This window comes from Haliotis rubra, unplaced genomic scaffold (assembly GCF_003918875.1).
Source record: "Haliotis rubra isolate DU_JTF1 unplaced genomic scaffold, ASM391887v1 Scf1132, whole genome shotgun sequence".
NCBI classification, from domain to species: Eukaryota; Metazoa; Mollusca; class Gastropoda; order Lepetellida; family Haliotidae; genus Haliotis; species Haliotis rubra.
In genome coordinates this window covers 97,576-125,575 of record NW_025765040.1, presented here as the reverse complement: position 1 = coordinate 125,575, position 28,000 = coordinate 97,576, and the positions used below count along the sequence as shown (strand labels likewise).

General features: G+C 43.6%; 1 protein-coding gene across 1 annotated transcript; it reads right to left on the bottom strand.

Annotated features, from left to right (window-relative positions):
• Window positions 1-3: 3 nt before the first annotated feature.
• Window positions 4-28,000, bottom strand: LOC124291909 (glutathione hydrolase 1 proenzyme-like). The gene is given in 14 exon segments (XM_046728983.1): window positions 4-820; window positions 1,793-1,906; window positions 2,453-2,696; window positions 7,002-7,189; window positions 7,642-7,778; window positions 7,977-8,111; window positions 8,114-8,125; window positions 10,322-10,482; window positions 11,806-11,995; window positions 12,321-12,424; window positions 14,291-14,416; window positions 15,653-15,859; window positions 25,135-25,182; window positions 27,990-28,000. Coding segments are annotated over 14 exon segments (1,821 nt in total). The 3' UTR covers window positions 4-676.

Genomic DNA, 28,000 nt, shown 5'->3' with positions numbered 1-28,000 from the left:
ACCGATACCGATCAATGCGTTTACATACCGATCAATGCGTTTACATACCGATCAATGCGTTTACATACCGATCAATGCGTTTACATACCGATCAATGCTTATACATACCGATCAATGCGTTTACATACCGATCAATGCGTTTATATACCGATCAAAGCGTTTACATACCGATCAATGCGTTTACATACCGATCAATGCTTATACATACCGATCAATGCGTTTACATACCGATCAATGCGTTTATATACCGATCAAAGCGTTTACATACCGATCAATGCGTTTACATACCGATCAATGCGTTTACATACCGCTCAATGCTTTTACATACCAATTAATGCGTAGGCATACTATACATGCACGTACCGATCTGTGCGTATACATACCGATCTATACGTACACGTACGGATCTATGCATGCACGTACGGATCTGTGCGTATACGTACCAATCTACGCATGCACGTACGGATCTATGCGTATACGTACCAATCTATGCAGGTACGTACGGATCTGCGTATACGTACCAATCTACGCATGCCCGTACTGATCTGTGCGCATACGTACCGATTTATACGTACACGTGCATGCACGTTTAATCTCACAACTCATGTAATCTACTGTGTGGAATGATTCTTTGGTATTGTATTGGAATAAGATGATAAACCTAGGGATGACGTCATTAATATCCATCTGGTGCCCCGAACTTCCGGATGTCACTGGCGGCGTGCAGCATGCTTCCGGTCACGTGAATCGCATTGACAACTGAGCCCGGATTGTCGAGGGTAAAATTGTGGCCTTTGGCCTTTAATCCATCCAAAATTTCCTGCAAATGATAAAAATTAAACATAAATCATAAAATACATAAGATAACGAAAATATACTGTACATATCTTTTCGTCCTTATGAACCTAATTCACGTGTCTTGGATAGCCAAGCCCTGCGTCAGGGTTTCGGCATGTAAGACTGGAAGTGTTCGCTTGAGGGCATGTTGGACGTGTTCGAACCTAGACCAAGACAGGCTGAAGAGATCAGTCCCATATATGTACGGCAACAAGTGAACCATATCGGCCCCTTGTGTATTTTGATTGGCTGGTTTAATGTTTAATGCCGTACCCAGCAATATTCCAGCTATATGGCGACGGTCTGTAAATAATCGAGTCTGATCCAGACAATCCAGTGATCAACAGCATGAGCATCGACCTACGCAATTGGGATACGATGACACGTGTCAACCAAATCAGCGAGCCTGACCACCCGATTCAATTAGGCTTCTCTTACGACAAGCATGGGCTACTTAAGACCAATTCAAACCCGGATCTTCACGGGTCTTGTGTATTTAGAAGTGAGTTGGGTTTTACGCCGCTTTTAGCAATGTTCCAGCAATATTTCGGCGGTGGACACCAGAAATGGGCTTCACACATTGCACCCATATGGGGAATCGAACCCGGGTCTTCTGCATGGCGCGAACGCTTTAACCACTAGCCTACCGCCCGCCATCTTCGGGTAGGTCGGATGGTTCTACAGGTGGGTATAAACTAGACACAACCCACACTCAGTCACGTAGTGGAGTCGGAAACGCAATTCATATCCTCATCCATGCCCGTGGCTGGAAATCCGGGAAAATAGGTCCTCATGTAGAAACTTATCTAACCATATTTACCTCACTCACTCGATAACTGATGCTCATACCATCACTCACAGGTTTGCCTGCTCCATACCGGATCTTGTAACAGATCAATATCAATGTTACCAATAACGATGTATGTTACACATTAGGGACCCTGTGTGACTGTACCTGGGGAAATCCCTTCTCTACACTGAGGGTCTTGGGCAGCAGCTGATGGTGTAGGCGTCTGCTGTCGATGGCGTCCCCGACAGGCAGCCCGAGCCGGAGGGTGTACAGACTCACCTAGAGGAGGAACCAGGGACAGGTGTGAGTCATCAATAACGGTCTCTGTTCTGCATCACAGACAAGGTAGTGACGGGTGGAGAACGAGGATGGTATAATACTGATGCAGCTGATGGATGGACACTAATCGTAATGTTGTCAAAATATCTTTACACCATTCATGTTTATAGCTGTGAATAAAATATATATATTGATGCTCTCCGGCTTTGAAAATGCTGTCCTAATAATTAAGGGAGCGTTATGAAAAATTACGAAGTTCGATATAACAAGATCGATCACACTGCCCAACAGTAGGCTACTCACACCCATGGTAACGCAAGAAACTACGCTTGTAACGAACTGACAGATATAACGAACCGGCCAATTGCTCCATACATAGGCACAATGCGTATGTCGAACTACGGTTGTGACTCACTAAGGCAGTGGTAGCATTGAGTTAGTTATTAACGTAGGTTACTGTAGATCCCTATACACAGCTATGTGGGTTATTCCAAGCTATCGGCAGCAACACCATCATCATGATCACCATCAGCATCATAATCTTACCAGCATGGTAGAGGTTGTGATCTTGGTGCCTCCTGCCGCCCCGACTGCCAGCACAACGTCTCCGGTGTTGTTGTCGACGACGATGCTGGGACACATCGACGACAAGGGGCGTTTTCTAGGAACGATAAAATTAGCGGGAGATGCCGGCACGCCGAAGTAGTTGACCTCCCCGGGTGTTGAGAAGTCGTCCATCTCGTTGTTGTAGGCGATGCCCGTGACGTTGCCGCGTACCTTGGAGCCGAAACTGACAACAGAATAACACACGATATAATGGTGAGCGAACCCTAGTTAATCCTTAACATATTAACCATAATTTATACTGACTAGGTGACGTGATAAAATCAAATCAAATCAAATTCGACATTTGTAAAGCGCTACATATCCAGAGTCCTGCTCATGTGCGCTTAGTCGAATGCTCGTTTGAAGAGGGTGGTTTTGAGACAAGGTCGGAAACTGTTGATATTTTCTGATTTTCTGACATTTTCAGGTAATCCATTCCAGAGTACGACACCCGCTCTGCTGAATGATCTGTCCCCGTATGTTGTGGTTCGGACAAATGGAACATCTAAGCTTTGCTGTTTAGCTGATCTGAGTGACCTTCCAAGCTTGTGAATGTTGACTAGTTCCTGGAGATAGAATGGAGCAAGCCCATTAATGGACTTGTAAACAAACACAAGAAGTTTGAATACAACTCTGTCTTTTACAGGGAGCCAGTGTAAGTCCTTCAGGACTGGTGTTATGTGCACATACATATGTGTGCATGTTATGAGCCTGGGAGCTGTGTTTTGAACACGCTGTAACTTGTCCATGCACTTCTGATGAGTAGACTGTTGCAGTAGTCCAGATGTCACAAATGCATGGGTTAGGCATTTTACTGATGGTCTGTCCATGTACCTGCTAATCTGTCTGATGTTAATTAGGTGGTAATAAGCAGATTTGCAGATGTTACTGACGTGATTTCCCATGCTTAATGTTGAGTCAAAGATGACACCTAGATTTCGAGCATGGCTTTCTGGTTGAACAAACGTGTCTCCAATTTGAACTCCAGGGACCTTGAACTTTGATTTTGTCTGTTGGGAGCTGATGATGAGAATCTTAGTTTTGTCATCATTCAATTTCAGAAAATTACTGTTCATTCAACATTTGATCTCAGCTATGCAATTTGTTATTGCCAGCAGGGTATTCTGTACAGAAGATGCGGTTTGTGGCTTGAATCCGTGATATAGTTGAGTGTCATCAGCATAGAGATGATAGCTGAGATTGTGGGCTCGGGCTATATCACCAACGGGTATGGTATATACAGTGAACAGGATTGGGCGTAGGACTGAGCCTTGTGGCACTCAAACCTTAATTCTCTGTTCTCAGACCTAACCCCATCGATGATAACTGATTGCTTGCGTCCTGTGAGATACGATTGAAACCATGATAACGCATCGCCAGTGAATCCATGACGTAACTGTAGCGTTTCCAAGAGAGTGGAATGGTCTATTGTGTCAAATGCCGCTGATAGATCCAAGAGGACAAGAATTGCCGCTCCCTTGGAAAAAACAGCATGCAGAAGGTCATTCTGCACACGCAGCAAAGCTGTTTCTGTGCTGTGACCTATTTTGTATGCTGACTGCATGATATCACCAAGATTGTTGTCCAGGAGGTGTTGTTTCAGTTGGTTTGCTACAACACGCTCTATCAATTTGGAAATGAATGGCAGATTTGAAACTGGACGATAGTCCTAAAGACATTTGGTTTCAATGTTGGCTTCTTTAAAAGAGGTGTTATTAGTGCTTCCTTCAGTGACGATGATACCTGGCATTGACTTAGTGACTGGTTCACTATGGATGTAATAGTTGTTATGACGGCCTGTGGGCTGTTTTCCATAAGCCATGTTGGACAAGGATCGAGAGAACACGATTTAGTTGGACTTTTTTGCAATTAACATACTGATCTCTTTCTCAGTGGTTGGTGCAAAGCATGTCAAGTGAGTATGTACAGATATGACTGTCTCCTCACGAGCTGCACAGAGCGCACATTGGTCGCGAGATGTGCTCAAGATGTTTCTGATGTTGAGAATCTTGTCCGTGAAGAAACTGATGAAGGAAGAGGCTAACTTCCCAGTTGATGAATGAGAAGGAAGTGCTCGTTGTTTGTTCTTGAAGAGCAACTGGTTTCCAACCTGGAAAACTTCTTTTTGATTTTTTGCCTCATTCAGTTTGGATGTGAAGTAATTTCTCTTTGCATCTTCAATTAGTTTGTTCACTTTGTTGCGTTGTTCAGCATGTATCTGACGATCAATGGTCAGTTGTGTTTTCCTCATTTTCCTCTCCAGTTTCCGTCGCTTTTGCTTGGCTGATCTTATGTCGCCATTGTACCAGGCACTTTGTTTGTGCAAGGTTACTGTCCTTGTGTTTTGTGGAGCATGCCTATCCAGTATGTCACTGAGATCTTGGTTGTAGGTGTTAACTGCATCCGGCAATGAGTCTGACGTTACTGAATCGAGTGATGACTTAACATCGGCTGTGAAGGAATCAGTATCGATATCCTTCCATTTTCGGCATTTGATTCGAATGGTTAATCGTTGGAGATTGTGAAGATTTGTGGAACAGAGTAAACCAACATGGTCGGACAGAACAGAGTGGTAATAGATGAAATCATAAACATTTATTTTATGGGCCCTTGTAATCAATAAGTCTAAAGTGTGTCCATTCTTGTGAGTTGGGTGGATAACGACCTGGACGAGTTTTTTTGATTTCAGCAAGAAGTTCAGTTGTTTGGCGTTGTTGTCATTTGTTTTGTCAACGTGAATGTTGAAATCTGTACAAATGATAAACTTTCCGCCCTGGTTGTTCAACTTGTCAGTGAAGTCTTCAAATTCTGTGAAGAATGTGCTTATTAGATTTGACTACAGTTGACGAGTACCCCCTTTGAGCCTCTGTGTGTTTGTGAAACACCATAAATGTTAAGTTGTTTTAAGCTATTATAAACAATTTCAGGTACCCTTTTGGTGGCAGTCTCACTGAGTGCCTTTAACTCAGAAGGCAGGTGAGTGATTGGTCCCATTGTTACATATACACATACAAGTAGAGAGCACAAAAAATGTAAGCCGTATTCCACTGTTTGGAGGTTAGACACACAAAAGGCTTCAATCAATCCATGTACACAACTGAGATAAAATGTCAACTTCTGAAATGTAGAATACTCTGTATGTTGGATGTAAATCCAGTGATGAGTAATGTAGATGATCCAGATACTTGACACACTGTTCGAATGCTCCCTTGAGGTGTGAGACACGTCTTGTCAGAAGTGCATAACATATGCAAATTTCAGATTTTCTTCAGAGCCTGTGATATAGACACCATACTGACAAGGTGGAGTGATATAGACGTTATACTGACTAGGTGGAGTGATATAGACGTTATCCTGACTAGGTGACGTGATATAGACGTAATATTGACTAGGTAACGTGATATAAACGTTATATGGACTAGGTAACGTGATATAGACACTATACAATACTGACTAGGTGACGTGATATAGACGTTATACTGACTAGGTGACGTGATATAGACGTTATATTGACTAGGTGACGTGATATAAACGTTATACTGACTACTGAGGTATACGTGATACCGACTAGGTACGTGTACAATACTGACTAGGTGACGTGATATAGACGTTATACTGACTAGGTGACGTGATATAGACGTTATACTGACTAGGTGACGTGATATAGACGTTATACTGACTAGGTGACGTGATATAGACGTTATACTGACTAGGTGACGACTAGGTGACGTGATATAGACGTTATACTGATGACTGACGTGATATAGGTTATACTGACGGTGATATATAGACGTTATACTGACTAGGTGACGTGATATAGACGTTATACTGACTAGGTGACATGATATAAGATGTTACGTGATATAGACGTTATACTGACTAGGTGACGTGATATAGATGTTATACTGACTAGGTGACGTGATATAGACGTTATACTGACTAGGTGACGTGATATAAACGTTATACTGACTAGGTGACGTGATATATAACGTTATACTGACTAGGTAACGTGATATAGACGTTATACTGACTAGGTGACGTTATATAGACGTTATACTGACTAGGTGACGTGATATATAGACGTTATACTGACTAGGTGACGTGATATAGACGTTATACTGACTAGGTGACGTTATATATATAGACGTTATACTGACTAGGTGACGTGATATAAACGTTATATACTGACTAGGTGACGTGATATAAACGTTATACTGACTAGGTAACGTGATATAGAGGTTATACTGACTAGGTGACGTGATATAGATGTTATACTGACTAGGTGACGTGATATAGACGTTATACTGACTAGGTGAAGTGATATAAACGTTATACTGACTAGGTGACGTGATATAGACGTTATACTGACTAGGTGACGTGATATAGACGTTATACTGACTAGGTGACGTGATATAGACGTTATACTGACTAGGTGACGTGATATAGACGTTATACTGACTAGGTGACGTTATATAGACGTTATACTGACTAGGTGTTGATGGTAGATGTTATAGCAACAGCGTTGCCCTGAGCGTCTATGATTGAAGTGTGCGTCGTCCCCGTCTTGGTGCTGTCGTAGTACGTAGGGCCGTAGTAGTCGGTGTCCTGCGTTCGGAAGTCGTTTATTTGAGCCCGAATGGAATCGGCATAGTCGCGGGATGTCATGTTCTTTATCAGCTGAAGAGGAATAGGCTTATAATGTTAAAACCAGGCGAGGTCATGCCGTTTCACACCTCTTCCAAGCAGACTCAATGCACATATTACACACATCACATGTCACAACACTATGGGCAAGACCCAGGCAGTGCCAATGCATACTTTAGTGCTGGTTTTCGCGTAACAAACCTGTGTCATATGTGGAATTTCTGATATATTTCGTCTGAAATATAGTCTAGGTAATTACTGATTCTTACCCTTCAAATATTTAGTACCGTAGATAACATTGCATTATATAATGGATAGAAGTACTGATAATGCTATTATCTGCTGAATATGTTGTTGATATTTTGCTCTGTGTGGCTTTCTGGTTATTTGTCACCCATGACCTTTCACCTCTTTCACTAACACATGACCTCTCACCCCTGCCACAAACACTTGACCTCTCACCCCTACCACGTATGACCTCTCACCTCTGTAACATCAACAAAGTCCTCGTCTCCGAGATCCGTTCTCTTGGCGTACGCAAACTTCATGGCTTCCACGATCCGGTGATATGTCAATACGCTTTTCTCATTGGTCGACAGGCTGTCGGGCGTTAAGCCGTAACCTAGCAACACCACAGCACATAATGAATGTGTGTCATGACATTGTGTGTCGTTAATGTACGCCTGCATTAATCCAAAATATTCACATAGCAGTTTCAGATTCCTTAACCATAGACACCGGTCTTTCTAATCCGGAGGTTCTTGTTGTTTACAAACAGGAATAATACTGACAGTCAGGTTCAAGTGCCCGGACTACTTACCGTCCAGAATGTTCATGATGTATTCATACACAGCGCCGCTTCCAGGTGGCGGGACAGAGAACAAGGTCAGGTTGTCTCTCATGGTCACTGACAACGGCGTCCTCCAGGTGGCGTTGTACTGGTTCAGATCTTCCCGGAGATTATTCCGCCTGTGGTTCAGACAGTTCAGATCAAGTTAATCCCACTGCTGGGCTGTGATTTCCGGGTTCAGTATAGGTCGACACAACGTGTCTTATCACATATATGGTTGTACTATTATTTACAACACTCACATCACGTTCTCCTTTGTAACGAAAGGCTGAGTGTAACCAAGAATGTTACATTTATGCTGCAACAATCATATATTACCATATGAAATCGGTGTCAGATGAACCTGCTGAGGTGGTAGGAAAATATGCAAATCCGGCGACTTCTTAAATATCATACTTAGAGAATAACCAACGAGGTACCAGTGATTACGGGAAATATGCCCGAGTTGAAATAATGTTCACAATGCCGAGCCTTGGGAAATATGCCCTCGTTAAAATAATGTTCAGTGCCTCGCAAAGGCTCGGCACTGAACATTATTTTAACGAGGGCATAATCACTCGTACCTCGTTGGTTATTCTATTTATTACCCATAATGTAATTTAAAAGGAAGAACCACGAAATAAAAACCACCCGGAGACAGGACTTGTGACCTTAAACAGCTGATTCGTATTCATGCGCGTATTAAACCTAACTTCTCCAGCGGTAATAACATAACTACGCTATGGAAATAGTACATCATAAAATCGCTTTAAAATACAACAAAATTATTATGCCTGGAATAATTAATTAACATTTGTTAATATGATAAAAATGATCTTTTAAATATATCATTGAACTTAATAAGAGCTAAACATTTATTCGATCAAGACAGCGCGACGGAACATCGTTCATTCACGACTGACGTGTTTTCTAGTGACGGGTGACGGTGTAGTGTTGAAACACACTCTGGCGAAAACCTGTCAATTTTCGTGAAAGTCAACGGTTAAAAGTTGGGAAATCTAAAAGACAACCATCCCACGAATACATCTAGAAAAAGTTTTCTGTCAAGAAACTCAACAAGTTTGAAGATTAAACAACATTTTGTTCTGTGGAAGGCGTGTTACACTCTCGTCTTAGTAGAGTACAGCAGTTCCAAGAAGGATAACTCTAGTCGGAATCCGAGTCTATAAAATGTGTCAATCTCTGCATCGGCCACTGGGACCAACCTCTCGGATTGATTAGGAATGCATGGATATAAAAAGTCATCTTGAAGACGAACACTGACTAGCACTGATTCCGGTAAGAAAGGAGCTGTTTTCTTGTGAGATGGCATGGACGCCGTGTCCGACTTACTTGTTACACTTTCAGATAACATCTTTAGTCGGTATCTTGCTGTTTCTATTTCAACAACAAACAGGTTTGGGGAATTCAAGGGCTGTAAAATTCTTATCACTCTTCCTATTTGGTCACCGTCAACTTTAACTAGGTAAGTGACCTTGATCGGGGTTAGCCTAACGGCGGCCATATTTGTTTACAAACAATGCAAACGATTGTTTGGTGGGTTTTGTAAAGATTATAATTTAAAAAGACTACTATTTATAACGCATTTTCATTCCAAAAAAATAAGGTCTAATAAAAAGGATATTCATATTCTTTAACCTTAATGTTTTCTTTTTTAGATCTCGGACTGTGTGATTACATTACTTAATGTCAATTTATCAATGAATCGATGAAACTTTAATAAATGAACGTAGTGTGTGAAAGTAGTTCCGGCATCCAATGAAAAAGTACAAATATACGATTAACCAATCAACGTCGAGAATCACTAAATTGCACACTGCAAATATCAAAAAGATATTACACGGGATCTCCTCACCCGTATGGGTAATAAAGGGATATCTCCTCCCTCTACACAATATTCCGCTGATGTTCGTGATGATGTGTATCATAATGTGTGGGTGTTTCAGTTGTCAAACATGTCAGTAGATCGTTCTACATATATGCAGTATATGATTAATGGGGCGGATGAAGGGCTATAGATCCAGTGGTGTGACATTGGTGTGCTTTATTTGGTTTACGATTTTGACGATTACATGCCACCAGTCAAGACGGAATTATATTTTGTCAGCTGTAATGATTGTGTAACATTGTTAACGATTTATATTACTGCAACATCGTCAACGTTGGCTGCCGAACCCTAACAACTCGGCCACGGTGGAATTACTGGTGGTATAAGTGTGTGGATTGGAATATGAATTTTCTGGTTGTGACCTGTTTTCATTCAGTGTTTGTCAATCTGTATTTGTATTGCTTATTAACGTCGCTACCAGTCTAACCATATCGCTGTATTTCGTCGACGATGATGTCGGTGAGGATGCCGTTGTAGAAGGCAGACTCTCCGTCCTCGGCGATGGTGTCCAGCGTGTCGGCCAGCATGGGAAGCTTCACCTTCTCACCCACCTTGACCGGCTCCCCTGTCGTGGCGTCGAAATACATCCTGAAACACAAATATGTTTTTAACTTTTCAACGAAACAATGGTCTCCTTTCACATGAAGCTCGCCATATAGCTGGAATATTGCCGACTGCGGTGTTAAACAACACTTAAAATTCAAATCAGGTTGAGAGAAGTCCATGACGATCGATGGCCTTCTGCAAGTATGTGGAATTTGAGTCGCAGTGGGCGATGACTAGTTGTAATATACTCAATGTCAAAAGTTATGGTTACGCACAAACAACCGACAGAATCAATGTGAAACGTTTGGTGCGGCGACTGTTATGTTTTTACATGGAAAGATGTTTCAAGTTATGACCATCAGTCCATACGAACAGCGCACTTGGCGGAGTTCCTGCAGCGCTGTTGGAGGATGACGTTGCAAACGTCGCCCCATTCCATTTTAGACATGTTCAAAAGGTAATAAATCAGGGGGATCGTGCGTTCGTTTCCCTCAATCACAACCACCGGCATTCTTGCTGCAGGTGTTATCCGGCACCAGATCACAACGCCCCATCCAGAACACATGGCCTGATGTAACGTTCAACTGTAGACTGTAGACACGTGTCCTGATGTAACGTTCAACTGTAGACTGTAGACACGTGTCCTGATGTAACGTTCAACTGTAGACTGTAGACACGTGTCCTGATGTAACGTTCAACTGTAGACTGTAGACACGTGTCCTGATGTAACGTTCAACTGTAGACTGTAGACACGTGTCCTGAGACACGTGTCCCGATGTTACGTTCAACTGTAGACTGTAGACACGTGTCCTGATGTAACGTTCAACTGTAGACTGTAGACACCTGTTATTGTTCAACTGTATGTAACGTTCTGTAGACTGTAGACAGGTGTCCTGATCTCAGCTCGGCGATGGACCTCGATTCACTCATGTAGTGAGTGAGTATGGTTTTACGCCGCTTTATATCACGTCCTGGGACACAAGAAATAGGCTTCACAAATTGTGCCCCATGTGGGAATCGAACCCGTGTCTTCGGCGTGACGAGCGTACGCTTTAACCACTCGGCTACCCCACCGCCCCATCTCACTCCACGTACATTCCGTGCAATTACACCAACTGTTTGGTTGCATTTCTTCGACCATTTTATCACACACTGTCATTCACAAGATTACCACTGAAAAATCCATGTCACAATAATGTTTGTCCCTGAGTATAATTGCATAACTCTTGTCGTGTAAACTATTGCTTGTTTCATGTCCCATGTTAGTTAGCGCATACGTGGAGGAGGATGTCGTGTGCCGGTTTTGGTTCACTTACGTATTGAAAAAGTCGTGAAATGTACCTTACGGGTTTGTGGTTCACTTACGTATGGGAGAAGTTCTTGAGAAGGTCGGGGTACCGGTTGATGGCCACTGACAGAGGTTTGTAGACGGGCACCCCCTCCCGACACAGTTTGATGGCGGGCTGGAAGAGATCCCTCCATGGAAGACGGCCATAACGCTGGTGCGCCTCCCAGTATCCCTTGATCTCCCCGGGGACCGCGATCGCCAGTCCACCTGCACAGGAATCACTTCATGTAAAGACTTAGGAGATCCATCTGCACATAAAACACTTGACAATGAAGGCTCGGGTGGTCCTGTTGTCTAAGATAACGACCTTCATCGTGCACCATAGCTACCTTAGGGCCTATCAGACACCTATGATTTAGGGTTCGAATCCCAGAATCCCATTCTCTCTGATGACAGCTTGATGTCTGTCAAGGTTTCAGCCAAGTGGTGTCCGTACACAAGAAGCTGACATGCTGTTCAGACTCAAACCTCCCTCACTCCCTCACCATGCTGACAGTGGGATATAAATAGATCAAGTGTGTGGTCAACTCACCCAGGGTGGAGGTCAAACCGTCGGTCCTGTTGATGTACATGGTCTGGTTGGCCAGTATTGGCGCCCGCTCACGGGCATCTAGGACATGAACTGTTTCCGAAGTTCTGGGACAAAATTTTACCTCAGTCAATTTCTACGAAATTCATTTGCAATTTGCAAAGTACATCTTCGTTGTAGGCTGCTGCCATAGTGGGTGACTAACATTTCACAAAGAACACTCCCTCAGACACCCTGTTGTAGATCTTCATGAAGAACACCCACACTCAGTGACACCCGCTTGTCGTAGATCTTCATGAAGAACACCTATCCTCACAAACACCCTGTTGTAGATCTTTTGGAGAACACCCACCCTCACAGACACCTTGTTGTAGATCTTCTTGGAGAATACCCACCCTCACAGACACCCTGCTGTAGATCTTCTTGGAGAACACCCACCCTCAAAGACACCCTGTTGTAGACACCCACCTGTTGTAGATCGTCATGAAGAACACCCTCCCTGACACCCACCTGTTGTAGATCGTCATGAAGAACACCTTCCCTGACACCCACCTGTTGTGGTAGATCGTCATGAAGAACACCCTCCCTGACACCCACCTGTTGTAGATCGTCATGAAGAACACCCTCCCTGACACCCACCTGTTGTAGATCGTCATGAAGAACACCCTCCCTGACACTCCACCTGTTGTAGATCGTCATGAAGAACACCCTCCCCTAACACCCACCTGTTGTAGATCGTCATGAAGAACACCCTCCCTGACACCCACCTGTTGTAGATCGTCATGAAGAACACCCTCCCTGACACCCACCTGTTGTAGATCGTCATGAAGAACACCCTCCCTGACACCCACCTGTTGTAGATCGTCATGAAGAACACCCTCCCTGACACCCACCTGTTGTAGATCGTCATGAAGAACACCCTCCCTGACACCCACCTGTTGTAGATCGTCATGAAGAACACCCTCCCTGACACCCACCTGTTGTAGATCGTCATGAAGAACACCTTCCCTGACACCCACCTGTTGTAGATCGTCATGAAGAACACCCTCCCTGACACCCACCTGTTGTAGATCGTCATGAAGAACACCCTCCCTGACACCCACCTGTTGTAGATCGTCATGAAGAACACCTCCCTGACACCCACCTGTTGTAGATCGTCATGAAGAACACCCTCCCTGACACCCACCTGTTGTAGATCGTCATGAAGAACACCCTCCCCTGACACTCCACCTGTTGTAGATCGTCATGAAGAACACCCTCCCTAACACCCACCTGTTGTAGATCGTCATGAAGAACACCCTCCTGACACCCACCTGTTGTAGACGTCATGAAGAACACCCTCCCTGACACCCACCTGTTGTAGATCGTCATGAAGAACACCCTCCCCTGACACCCACCTGTTGTAGATCGTCATGAAGAACACCTCCTGACACCCACCTGTTGTAGATCGTCATGAAGAACACCCTCCCCTGACACCCACCTGTTGTAGATCGTCATGAAGAACACCCTCCTGACACCCACCTGTTGTAGATCGTCATGGGGAACACCCTCCCTGACACCCACCTGGTGTAGATCGTCATGAAGAACACCCTCCCTGACACCCACCTGTTGTAGATCGTCAGCGGGAACACCCTCCCTGACACCCACCTGTTGTAGATCGTCATGAAGAACACCCTCCACCTGTTGTAGATCGTCATGAAGAACACCCTCCCTGACACCCACCTGTTGTAGATCGTCCCAAAGAACACCTCCCTGACACCCACCTGTTGTAGATCGTCATTAAGAACACGTACTCTGACACCCACCTGTTGTAGATCGTCATGAAGAACACCCTCCCTGACACCCACCTGTTGTAGATCGTCATGAAGAACACCCTCCCTGACACCCACCTGTTGTAGATCGTCATGAAGAACACCCTCCCTGACACCCACCTGTTGTAGATCGTCATGAAGAACACCCTCCCTGACACCCACCTGTTGTAGATCGTCATGAAGAACCCTCCACCAATCCCGGCGCTGTGACGATGTACCAGCCCTGTACACAACATGGAGGCGATGGCGGCATCTACAGCCGATCCACCCTGGCGCGCCATGATGGTCCTGGAAACGAAAGAAACATTCACATGAAGATAATCATCGACACACATGAGATGTGGGACTGTGAAGGAAGTGCACCAGTCGTTCTAACGTCTTCAATTAGTTCACGGAACAACGGCATACGCAATATTCCCGCTATAATTCAGTGAATGACGTCATAGCCAACGGTGACGTCAAGATTAATTGTTTGTGTGCTCTAGGTTATGGACAGGTCTCACGTAAATGAGATATATCAATCAGTCGCTGGAGAAATATACAGAGAAATGTACATCACCCCCACCTGTTCATATAACACCCCACAAAGCTGGATTAAAGAGTACTAGACTACATTTTAGAGTGTGTACCACTCCAGAAAAATTCAGGACTAGAACTATGCGAGGCGGTACATCAGGAATGGGCGTTAGACAGTGTGGTTGGGTACAGAACAGAACCCGTGACCATAGGCCCCCACTGCGGGTCAGAAAATCGATGAATTAGGCTCCGGTTTTAGTATCCACGCCCCTACTATATAATATGTAAAGTTTCATCTCAGAAATACGGTGACATGATCGAAAACCGAACAATTACGCACACGTCAATGACTATATCGTATTTTTAAGGTCTCACAAGTATCAAAAGCTTTTGTCCATATCTCCGATGTATGTAGGAGGCATGTACATGCGCTTTTCGTGGGGATACATTTTATGTTTTTTATTAAATCCCCAAAGACCGAGTTGCTGTGCCGGAAGTATACAAAACTAGGATCGTCTGCGCCATCAAATTGGTTAATAAAATGACAACAAATGCACGTGGGAAAACGAGAGGGAAACTCAAACGTCTTTCATCCAAGATGTCACGATCTGATGTTTTATCTTGATAAAAATAATTTTAAAACGAATAAAAATATTAGAATGAATAGAAACACATTCATTCAGTGTAATGTGTTAGCCAATCAGATCGCCGGAGGTAGTGAAGTCAAGCGCTGACGACCTAGGTTTGTATACTTCCGGCACAGCAACTCGGTCTTTGGGGATTTAATAAAAAACATCAAATGCATCCCACAGCCTGCTACATCACATTGGAGCATGGGCCATATGGACACACTGTAGTCTTCACACAAACAGCCAGTCTCTGTTCTCAAGGCTCTCTACTTGCATGCTTTCTATCTTGGTCTATGAAGTTCATTTACTTGCATTACTAAGAATTGTAAATTCAGTTGATAACTACATTACAACTACAGTGTGGATGATTGCTACTTACGTGCCTATCTCGGAACATATTTTGGAATCTGATGCAACTGAAGCAAATCTGTATGTGCCTGTTGCCGACTGCGCCTCCTCCACTGATGGTGTGGCGGTTGTTGGTGTCGCCGTCAAATCATCCTCATCGTCTCTCAGAGATCTCAGGCCCAAACCCAGACCTAGGGCGCGGGCCAAGCGCCACCAGTACTGCACCGGCGAGGATTGCGTAGATTATAGACCTTGACGCGGGCCTGGTAGGAAATAATTACCATGTTCCATGAAAGGCAACCTATTTGCCGCTATCCTTGCAACCATCAGCAAGCGCTACACTCTTGCGACACAACCTTGCAACCATCAGCAAGCGCTACACTCTTACAACACAACCTTCCAACATTGGCAAAGCGCTACACTCTTGCGACACTTCCAACCAACCCCAAGCGCTACGCTCTTGCGAGATAACCTTACAACCAACACCACTATTTTCTACAAGTAATCACCATGCGTAGAACCATTTTACATCACAACAATAATGTAAAAGGGACATTAAGACTCCTCCCTTTAAAACCATTGACTTTATTTTAGAGGAATTTTGCAGAGTTAGCTCACGATGTATGTACTCCCTGAACACACAAAACCAATCATACGAACAAAACACAAAACAATAACAACTTAACAACTTCACATATTGGATACTTAATCACGAATACAAACTAAATAAATAAATACATGTACACAACAATGCGAAGTCTTGAACAATAATGCCACTCAGTCTCCGCCCATTTTATTTCCAGCCAATCAGAAAACAGTATTTAAAGGCGTGGCCTGATATTTGTCAGTGTATAGTAACATGAAGATTTGCTTGCATGGAGTGACTTGACACATTGATCCTGAGTCCTAATCCTGGTTTACACTCACAGTTGTGTGTAGTAGGTAACAATATCAGACTTGACACACTGATCCTGAGTCCTACTCCTGGTTTACACTCACAGTTGTGTGTAGTAGGTAACAATATCAGACTTGACACACTGATCCTGAGTCCTAATCCTGGTTTACACTCACAGCTTGTGTGTAGTAGGTAACAATATCAGACCTGACACACTGATCCTGAGTCCTACTCCTGGTTTACACTCACAGCTGTGTGTAGTAGGTAACAATATCAGACCTGACACACTGATCCTGAGTCCTACTCCTGGTTTACACTCACAGCTGTGTGTAGTAGGTAACAATATCAGACCTGACACACTGATCCTGAGTCCTACTCCTGGTTTACACTCACAGCTGTGTGTAGTAGGTAACAATATCAGACCTGACACACTGATCCTGAGTCCTAATCCTGGTTTACACTCACAGCTGTGTGTAGTAGGTAACAATATCAGACTTGACACACTGATCCTGAGTCCTACTCCTGGTTTACACTCACAGTTGTGTGTAGTAGGTAACAATATCAGACTGACACACACTGATCCTGAGTCCTAATCCTGGTTTACACTCACAGTTGTGTGTAGTAGGTAACAATATCAGACTTGACACACTGATCCTGAGTCCTAATCCTGGTTTACACTCACAGTTGTGTGTAGTAGGTAACAATATCAGACCTGACACACTGATCCTGAGTCCTACTCCTGGTTTACACTCACAGTTGTGTGTAGTAGGTAACAATATCAGACTTGACACACTGATCCTGAGTCCTAATCCTGGTTTACACTCACAGTTGTGTGTGTAGTAGGTAACAATATCAGACTTGACACACTGATCCTGAGTCCTACTCCTGGTTTACACTCACAGCTGTGTGTAGTAGGTAACAATATCAGACCTGACACACTGATCCTGAGTCCTACTCCTGGTTTACACTCACAGATGTGTGTAGTAGGTAACAATATCAGACTTGACACACTGATCCTGAGTCCTAATCCTGGTTTACACTCACAGTTGTGTGTAGTAGGTAACAATATCAGACCTGACACACTGATCCTGAGTCCTACTCCTGGTTTACACTCACAGCTGTGTGTAGTAGGTAACAATATCAGACCTGACACACTGATCCTGAGTCCTACTCCTGGTTTACACTCACAGCTGTGTGTAGTAGGTAACAATATCAGACCTGACACACTGATCCTGAGTCCTACTCCTGGTTTACACTCACAGCTGTGTGTAGTAGGTAACAATATCAGACTTGACACACTGATCCTGAGTCCTACTCCTGGTTTACACTCACAGCTGTGTGTAGTAGGTAACAATATCAGACCTGACACACTGATCCTGAGTCCTAATCCTGGTTTACACTCACAGCTGTGTGTAGTAGGTAACAATATCAGACCTGACACACTGATCCTGAGTCCTAATCCTGGTTTACACTCACAGTTGTGTGTAGTAGGTAACAATATCAGACCTGACACACTGATCCTGAGTCCTAATCCTGGTTTACACTCACAGTTGTGTGTAGTAGGTAACAATATCAGACTTGACACACTGATCCTGAGTCCTACTCCTGGTTTACACTCACAGTTGTGTGTAGTAGGTAACAATATCAGACCTGACACACTGATCCTGAGTCCTAATCCTGGTTTACACTCACAGTTGTGTGTAGTAGGTAACAATATCAGACTTGACACACTGATCCTGAGTCCTACTCCTGGTTTACACTCACAGTTGTGTGTAGTAGGTAACAATATCAGACCTGACACACTGATCCTGAGTCCTACTCCTGGTTTACACTCACAGCTGTGTGTAGTAGGTAACAATATCAGACTTGACACACTGATCCTGAGTCCTAATCCTGGTTTACACTCACAGCTGTGTGTAGTAGGTAACAATATCAGACCTGACACACTGATCCTGAGTCCTACTCCTGGTTTACACTCACAGCTGTGTGTAGTAGGTAACAATATCAGACCTGACACACTGATCCTGAGTCCTAATCCTGGTTTACACTCACAGCTGTGTGTAGTAGGTAACAATATCAGACTTGACACACTGATCCTGAGTCCTAATCCTGGTTTACACTCACAGTTGTGTGTAGTAGGTAACAATATCAGACCTGACACACTGATCCTGAGTCCTAATCCTGGTTTACACTCACAGCTGTGTGTAGTAGGTAACAATATCAGACCTGACACACTGATCCTGAGTCCTACTCCTGGTTTACACTCACAGCTGTGTGTAGTAGGTAACAATATCAGACCTGACACACTGATCCTGAGTCCTAATCCTGGTTTACACTCACAGCTGTGTGTAGTAGGTAACAATATCAGACTTGACACACTGATCCTGAGTCCTAATCCTGGTTTACACTCACAGCTGTGTGTAGTAGGTAACAATATCAGACCTGACACACTGATCCTGAAGTCCTACTCCTGGTTTACACTCACAGCTGTGTGTAGTAGGTAACAATATCAGACCTGACACACTGATCCTGAGTCCTAATCCTGGTTTACACTCACAGTTGTGTGTAGTAGGTAACAATATCAGACTTGACACACTGATCCTGAGTCCTACTCCTGGTTTACACTCACAGTTGTGTGTAGTAGGTAACAATATCAGACTTGACACACTGATCCTGAGTCCTACTCCTGGTTTACACTCACAGTTGTGTGTGTAGTAGGTAACAATATCAGACTTGACACACTGATCCTGAGTCCTAATCCTGGTTTACACTCACAGTTGTGTGTAGTAGGTAACAATATCAGACTTGACACACTGATCCTGAGTCCTACTCCTGGTTTACACTCACAGCTGTGTGTAGTAGGTAACAATATCAGACCTGACACACTGATCCTGAGTCCTACTCCTGGTTTACACTCACAGCTGTGTGTAGTAGGTAACAATATCAGACTTGACACACTGATCCTGAGTCCTAATCCTGGTTTACACTCACAGTTGTGTGTAGTAGGTAACAATATCAGACCTGACACACTGATCCTGAGTCCTACTCCTGGTTTACACTCACAGCTGTGTGTAGTAGGTAACAATATCAGACTTGACACACTGATCCTGAGTCCTACTCCTGGTTTACACTCACAGCTGTGTGTAGTAGGTAACAATATCAGACTTGACACACTGATCCTGAGTCCTACTCCTGGTTTACACTCACAGTTGTGTGTAGTAGGTAACAATATCAGACCTGACACACTGATCCTGAGTCCTACTCCTGGTTTACACTCACAGTTGTGTGTAGTAGGTAACAATATCAGACCTGACACACTGATCCTGAGTCCTAATCCTGGTTTACACTCACAGTTGTGTGTAGTAGGTAACAATATCAGACTTGACACACTGATCCTGAGTCCTACTCCTGGTTTACACTCACAGTTGTGTGTAGTAGGTAACAATATCAGACCTGACACACTGATCCTGAGTCCTAATCCTGGTTTACACTCACAGTTGTGTGTAGTAGGTAACAATATCAGACTTGACACACTGATCCTGAGTCCTACTCCTGGTTTACACTCACAGCTGTGTGTAGTAGGTAACAATATCAGACCTGACACACTGATCCTGAGTCCTACTCCTGGTTTACACTCTCACAGTTGTGTAGTAGTAGGTAACAATATCAGACCTGACACACTGATCCTGAGTCCTAATCCTGGTTTACACTCACACAGCTGTGTGTAGTAGGTAACAATATCAGACTTGACACACTGATCCTGAGTCCTACTCCTGGTTTACACTCACAGCTGTGTGTAGTAGGTAACAATATCAGACCTGACACACTGATCCTGAGTCCTAATCCTGGTTTTACACTCACAGCTGTGTGTAGTAGGTAACAATATCAGACTTGACACACTGATCCTGAGTCCTACTCCTGGTTTACACTCACAGTTGTGTGTAGTAGGTAACAATATCAGACCTGACACACTGATCCTGAGTCCTAATCCTGGTTTACACTCACAGTTGTGTGTAGTAGGTAACAATATCAGACTTGACACACTGATCCTGAGTCCTACTCCTGGTTTACACTCACAGCTGTGTGTAGTAGGTAACAATATCAGACCTGACACACTGATCCTGAGTCCTAATCCTGGTTTACACTCACACAGTTGTGTGTAGTAGGTAACAATATCAGACCTGACACACTGATCCTGAAGTCCTACTCCTGGTTTACACTCACAGCTGTGTGTAGTAGGTAACAATATCAGACCTGACACACTGATCCTGAGTCCTAATCCTGGTTTACACTCACAGCTGTGTGTAGTAGGTAACAATATCAGACCTGACACACTGATCCTGAGTCCTACTCCTGGTTTACACTCACAGTTGTGTGTAGTAGGTAACAATATCAGACCTGACACACTGATCCTGAGTCCTACTCCTGGTTTACACTCACAGCTGTGTGTAGTAGGTAACAATATCAGACTTGACACACTGATCCTGAGTCCTACTCCTGGTTTACACTCACAGCTGTGTGTAGTAGGTAACAATATCAGACCTGACACACTGATCCTGAGTCCTACTCCTGGTTTACACTCACAGCTGTGTGTAGTAGGGTAACAATATCAGACTTGACACACTGATCCTGAGTCCTACTCCTGGTTTACACTCACAGTTGTGTGTAGTAGGTAACAATATCAGACCTGACACACTGATCCTGAGTCCTACTCCTGGTTTACACTCACAGTTGTGTGTAGTAGGTAACAATATCAGACCTGACACACTGATCCTGAGTCCTAATCCTGGTTTACACTCACAGTTGTGTGTAGTAGGTAACAATATCAGACCTGACACACTGATCCTGAGTCCTACTCCTGGTTTACACTCACAGTTGTGTGTAGTAGGTAACAATATCAGACCTGACACACTGATCCTGAGTCCTAATCCTGGTTTACACTCACAGCTGTGTGTAGTAGGTAACAATATCAGACTTGACACACTGATCCTGAGTCCTACTCCTGGTTTACACTCACAGTTGTGTGTAGTAGGTAACAATATCAGACCTGACACACTGATCCTGAGTCCTAATCCTGGTTTACACTCACAGTTGTGTGTAGTAGGTAACAATATCAGACTTGACACACTGATCCTGAGTCCTACTCCTGGTTTACACTCACAGCTGTGTGTAGTAGGTAACAATATCAGACTTGACACACTGATCCTGAGTCCTAATCCTGGTTTACACTCACAGTTGTGTGTAGTAGGTAACAATATCAGACTTGACACACTGATCCTGAGTCCTAATCCTGGTTTACACTCACAGCTGTGTGTAGTAGGTAACAATATCAGACTTGACACACTGATCCTGAGTCCTACTCCTGGTTTACACTCACAGCTGTGTGTAGTAGGTAACAATATCAGACCTGACACACTGATCCTGAGTCCTACTCCTGGTTTACACTCACAGTTGTGTGTAGTAGGTAACAATATCAGACTTGACACACTGATCCTGAGTCCTACTCCTGGTTTACACTCACAGTTGTGTGTAGTAGGTAACAATATCAGACCTGACACACTGATCCTGAGTCCTACTCCTGGTTTACACTCACAGTTGTGTGTAGTAGGTAACAATATCAGACTTGACACACTGATCCTGAGTCCTAATCCTGGTTTACACTCACAGTTGTGTGTAGTAGGTAACAATATCAGACTTGACACACTGATCCTGAGTCCTACTCCTGGTTTACACTCACAGCTGTGTGTGTAGTAGGTAACAATATCAGACTTGACACACTGATCCTGAGTCCTAATCCTGGTTTACACTCACAGTTGTGTGTAGTAGGTAACAATATCAGACTTGACACACTGATCCTGAGTCCTACTCCTGGTTTACACTCACAGTTGTGTGTAGTAGGTAACAATATCAGACCTGACACACTGATCCTGAGTCCTAATCCTGGTTTACACTCACAGCTGTGTGTAGTAGGTAACAATATCAGACTTGACACACTGATCCTGAGTCCTAATCCTGGTTTACACTCACAGTTGTGTGTAGTAGGTAACAATATCAGACTTGACACACTGATCCTGAGTCCTACTCCTGGTTTACACTCTCACAGCTGTGTGTAGTAGGTAACAATATCAGACTTGACACACTGATCCTGAGTCCTAATCCTGGTTTACACTCACAGTTGTGTGTAGTAGGTAACAATATCAGACCTGACACACTGATCCTGAGTCCTACTCCTGGTTTACACTCACAGCTGTGTGTAGTAGGTAACAATATCAGACTTGACACACTGATCCTGAGTCCTAATCCTGGTTTACACTCACAGCTGTGTGTAGTAGGTAACAATATCAGACCTGAATGATGTGCCGTGCAGGTCATCTTCCCGAAAAGAAGACACAAACATCTTTCGGGGACTTAAAAGATTTAACTAGGTCAAAAGGATCTATAATATAAGACGTAACTAGGTCAACACCATCTATAACACAAGACGTAACTAGGTCATCAGCATCTAAAACAATAAGACGTAACTAGGTCAAAAGGATCTATAATATATAACATAACTAGGTCAACTGCATCTATAATATAAGACGTAACTAGGTTATCAGCATCTATAATATAAGACGTAACTAGGTCAAACGGATCTGTAATATGTAACATAACTAGGTCAACTTCATCTACAATACAAGACGTAACTAGGTCAAAAGGATCTATAATATATAACATAACTAGGTCAACTGCATCTATAATATAAGACGTAACAAGGTCATCAGCATCTATAATATAAGACGTAACTAGGTCAAACGGATCTGTAATATATGACATAACTAGGTCACCTGCATCTATAATACAAGACGTAAGTAGGTCAAACGGATCTGTAATACATAATATAACTAGGTCAACTGCATCTATAATACAAGACGTAACTAGGTCACCAGCATGTATAATATAAGACGTAACTAGGTCACCAGCATCTACAATGTAAGACGTACATAGTTCGACATGATCTGCCATGTGAGACTAGGTCAGTATCATTATAAATATATAACGTTGCTAAGTCAACAGCTGATTCAAGTAACATGGAGGGAGTGGGGTACCCAGTGGTTAAAGCGTTTGCCTGTCACACACAAAGCTCGGGTTCGATTCCTTTCATGGGTAAAGTATCTACTCACTGACTCTACCCAGCACTGGACTACAAACAGACAGTGTAAAACATATGTCAGACCAGATTGTACTGGACTACAGAACTACTTCCTCGTCCAGGTAGGGTCGTCTGGACAAATCCATCAATACAATATGCATACACTTGTACACCAACAGACCCCGGGTTTATGTGTGTCAAATATGTCATTTCAAAGAGGACATGTTTGACCTGGGCCAATGTACCTATCCCCTCCACCCCAGGTTGTACCCGCTACTACGGTGTGTGTTTTAGCTGATCATATCACGGTATGTTTATTCCGTAATGTATCTACCCCGTAAATACACAGTTCGTGATTTGATGAAGCACACTTGCAGCCGGCCCTTAGTTCGTACCATGAACCAGTGTGACGTGGTGACAGTTGATACCTCCCCTTCCATCTCCCTCCAACACACACTGGTGGATATACACACCATATTGCCCTAGTCCCGTCCTTCAGGTCCGCCAGGTGAACTCATATGACAAAAGGGATATATTTTGGTTTGAATGATTGTACAGACATAGTGGGTTTAATGTTGTTCTTGTGTCAACAATACGAGTGTACCCTACATGCAGTAACAATGTGATGTTATCATAACAATACATACTCCCAGCTTCAACAAACACAAGTACATTAGCATGACTGTCTCCAAACAAATAAAAAGTGACTAGTCACAGTGAATGTCCAAACATGAAACGGTTGTCGGGTTCTGACTCGGAAGTATATAGGAATAATGCTGATCTTGTTCAGACAGGAGGAAGTATAGGAATAATGCAGATCTTGTTCAGACCGGAGGAAGTATAGGAATAATGCAGATCTTGTTCAGACAGGAGGAAGTATATCTTGTAGACAGGAGGAATGCAGATCTTGTTCAGACAGGAGGAAGTATAGGAATAATGCAGATCTTGTTCAGACAGGAGGAAGTATAGGAATAATGCAGGTCTTGTTCAGACAGGAGGAAGTATAGGAATAATGCAGATCTTGTTCAGACAGGAGGAAGTATAGGAATAATGCAGATCTTGTTCAGACAGGAGGAAGTATAGGAATAATGCAGATCTTGTTCAGACAGGAGGAAGTATAGGAATAATGCAGATCTTGTTCAGACAGGAGGAAGTATAGGAATAATGCAGATCTTGTTCAGACCGCAGGAAGTATAGGAATAATGCAGGTCTTGTTCAGGCTGCAGTGAGTTTAGGAATAATGCAGATGTTGTTCAGTCTGCAGGAAATATAAGAATACTGAGGTCTTGTTCAGGCTGCATGGAGTATGGGAATAATGCAGATCTTGTTCAGGCCGCAGGAAGTATAGGAATAATGCAGATCTTGTTCAGACCGCAGGAAGCCGCTACCGCTCCTTCAGACATTATCGTCGTTACACCTTTACTATCAGTTAAACATGTTCCCTTCCGTCTTGTCAGCATATATAGAAAACATGATGTCTACTTACCTTCTGTATTCGTCTCCTTTCTCGAAGTCGTGATTATGTCGCCCCATTCTGAAAACACAAAAACAGGTGATTTTCAAGATGAGATTTGTATATTCCTTGCACCTTCTCACACATCCGGCATGTAACGACTGCCAGGGACCCTACCATGTAGGTCACTCCGTGATGAAGCAAGAATACCCGTATACCCGTAGGAGGTACCTGGATGCTGCTGCTACTACTGCTACTGCTGCTACTACTGCTGCTGCTACTACTGCTACTGCTGCTACTGCTGCTACTACTGCTGCTGCTACTGCTGCTACTACTGCTACTACTGCTGCTACTGCTGCTGCTGCTGCTACTGCTACTACTGCTGCTACTGCTGCTACTGCTACTACTGCTACTGCTGCTGCTGCTGCTGCTGCTGCTGCTGCTGCTGCTGCTGCTGCTACTGCTGCTGCTGCTGCTGCTGCTGCTGCTGCTGCTGCTGCTGCTGCTGCTGCTGCTGCTGCTGCTGCTGCTACTGCTGCTGCTACTGCTGCTGCTACTACTGCTGCTGCTGCTGCTGCTGCTGCTGCTGCTGCTGCTGCTGCTGCTGCTGCTGCTGCTGCTGCTGCTGCTACTGCTGCTACTGCTGCTGCTGCTGCTGCTGCTGCTGCTGCTGCTGCTGCTGCTGCTGCTGCTGCTGCTGCTGCTGCTGCTGCTGCTGCTGCTGCTGCTGCTACTGCTGCTGCTGCTGCTGCTGCTGCTGCTACTACTGCTACTACTGCTGCTGCTGCTGCTGCTGCTGCTGCTACTGCTGCTGCTACTACTGCTGCTGCTGCTGCTACTGCTGCTACTACTGCTACTGCTACTGCTGCTACTACTGCTACTGCTGCTACTGCTGCTACTACTGCTGCTGCTACTGCTGCTACTGCTGCTACTACTGCTACTGCTGCTACTGCTACTGCTGCTGCTGCTGCTACTACTGCTACTACTACGAGCGTGGGACCCCAAGCCTGAAATCTTCCTCTTTCTGCCTGCACTGTCGAGGTGACAACAAGCCAGCTTGTTTTTTAGGTAAGAACCTCAGTTTGCTTCGATATTGCAACTGGGTCTTCTGTATTAAATTCCTATGTATAGTTATGTTGTTAGCAGGATAAGTAATTATCTGCGGCTTTTAAATTAATGTATTATTTAATTTGATAAATCACAATTAAAACAAGTGTTGGGTCACTGTCATCAATTATTCTTGCTGTGCCAAACTGGCGAAAGGTCACTCATCTGTGACTGTCCAAACGTGCACTCGATGGCAAGAATAAATGACATGTACTCATTGTAATATATTTTCATCTAAAAATTCATTTTAGTAAAGTACTTTGTGTGTTTAGCATTAATTTGCTTATTTGACCTGCCAGTCAAAATTGTCTCTAGCTCATTGCTAAATTCAAAATTCCATTTATTTACAACTTGTTGCTGCTAACAACAGAACTCTTTTTGCCATTTTAATCTAAATTAAAAAGTCTCTGTATCACTGTCCCGGTTTCCAAACCATGTGCTCAGTTGGAGTATCACGGTGTCAGCTGGAACCAATTAGTGGCGGTCATGCTCACTGACCAGTGCTGACCTCTCCACTGAGCAGCACACAGCCTGGGCTGTCTTCGGCTCTCCTCGGCATTCTCCGGCTCCCGTCCGGCTCCATTACAAAATGGCTGCACCGGATGTAAACAAAACTAGGGTCCGTCGTCTGCTTCATGGTTATCTTAACATAGCATTGACTACCGGTACCATGCCACTATATCAATCGTATTTTAGTATGTTCCCCCCACTTGATGTGAAAGTGAAGTCACAGTTTATTCAATAATAATATAATGTATTATATTATATGGCCAATAATATACCTACATATCGTAGTAATATAATTTATGTAATATCCGTTTATTACATACTGTCAATTTACTTACTACAATTAGGTGTTTATCCTGGGTAGCCCCAAGTGGTGTACCTACTGGGTGTATCGACATTCTGTTGGAGCTAGCCTCATATTGACTAGTATGATCATCCAACAGGCAGTCATACCCCATTTCCCTTAGCCACATGTGTCGTACAGGCCAGGTGTCCTGTCGTGGCTATTGTGTATATCAATCAACCGGTTTTCTGTATCATATATTCCAAATGTGTTGGGTATAGATATTGCCCCACTTTGTGTATATATATGTATTTTTATACTTCCCATTGGCCCTTAAAGTTAATGTGACTTTCACCTCACCTCAGGTGGGGCCCTATGTAAATCCTCTGATAGGAGGGGTGTGACGATTCTTTTGGGTTATGTAATTAAAGGTATTTTTTGTAAATACTCTTTGGGATTGTGTGCTCATATATGCACATATACTTTTGTACCAATATTGTATTTATTTGTCCTTTAATAATATTGTTGCCCCTATTAAGTATTGTCGTCACATCCTACATATCAGTCGGATTATTATGTATTTTCATTATTGTATCTGTACAATGGCTCTTTCTGCCTGCACTGTCGAGGTGACAACAAGCCAGCTTGTTTTTTAGGTTTCACCTGGACTGTGCAGTCGGAACTTGCAACTCTGTTACCAAGACTTTTATTTCAATATATATTATTACTGTCTTTTGTGTTGTGTCATCTTTGACTGGAGCACTTCGCGCAATAGACACACTTGCCCATCCCTTTTCCCGTGAGACGTAATTGTTACTTAATAACAGCAATTACCCAAGTCTTACATTGGCGCCCAACGTGGGGCAAAGTGTCGCAAGCGTTCATAGTACTCCTCAACGGTCAAAGATATACACTCATTGGCACATAAGGCATAATTTTGTATCTATACTCCTACCCTTAGTTGCCTTAGTCAACTAAGAATTCTCAGTACCTCAACCTCAT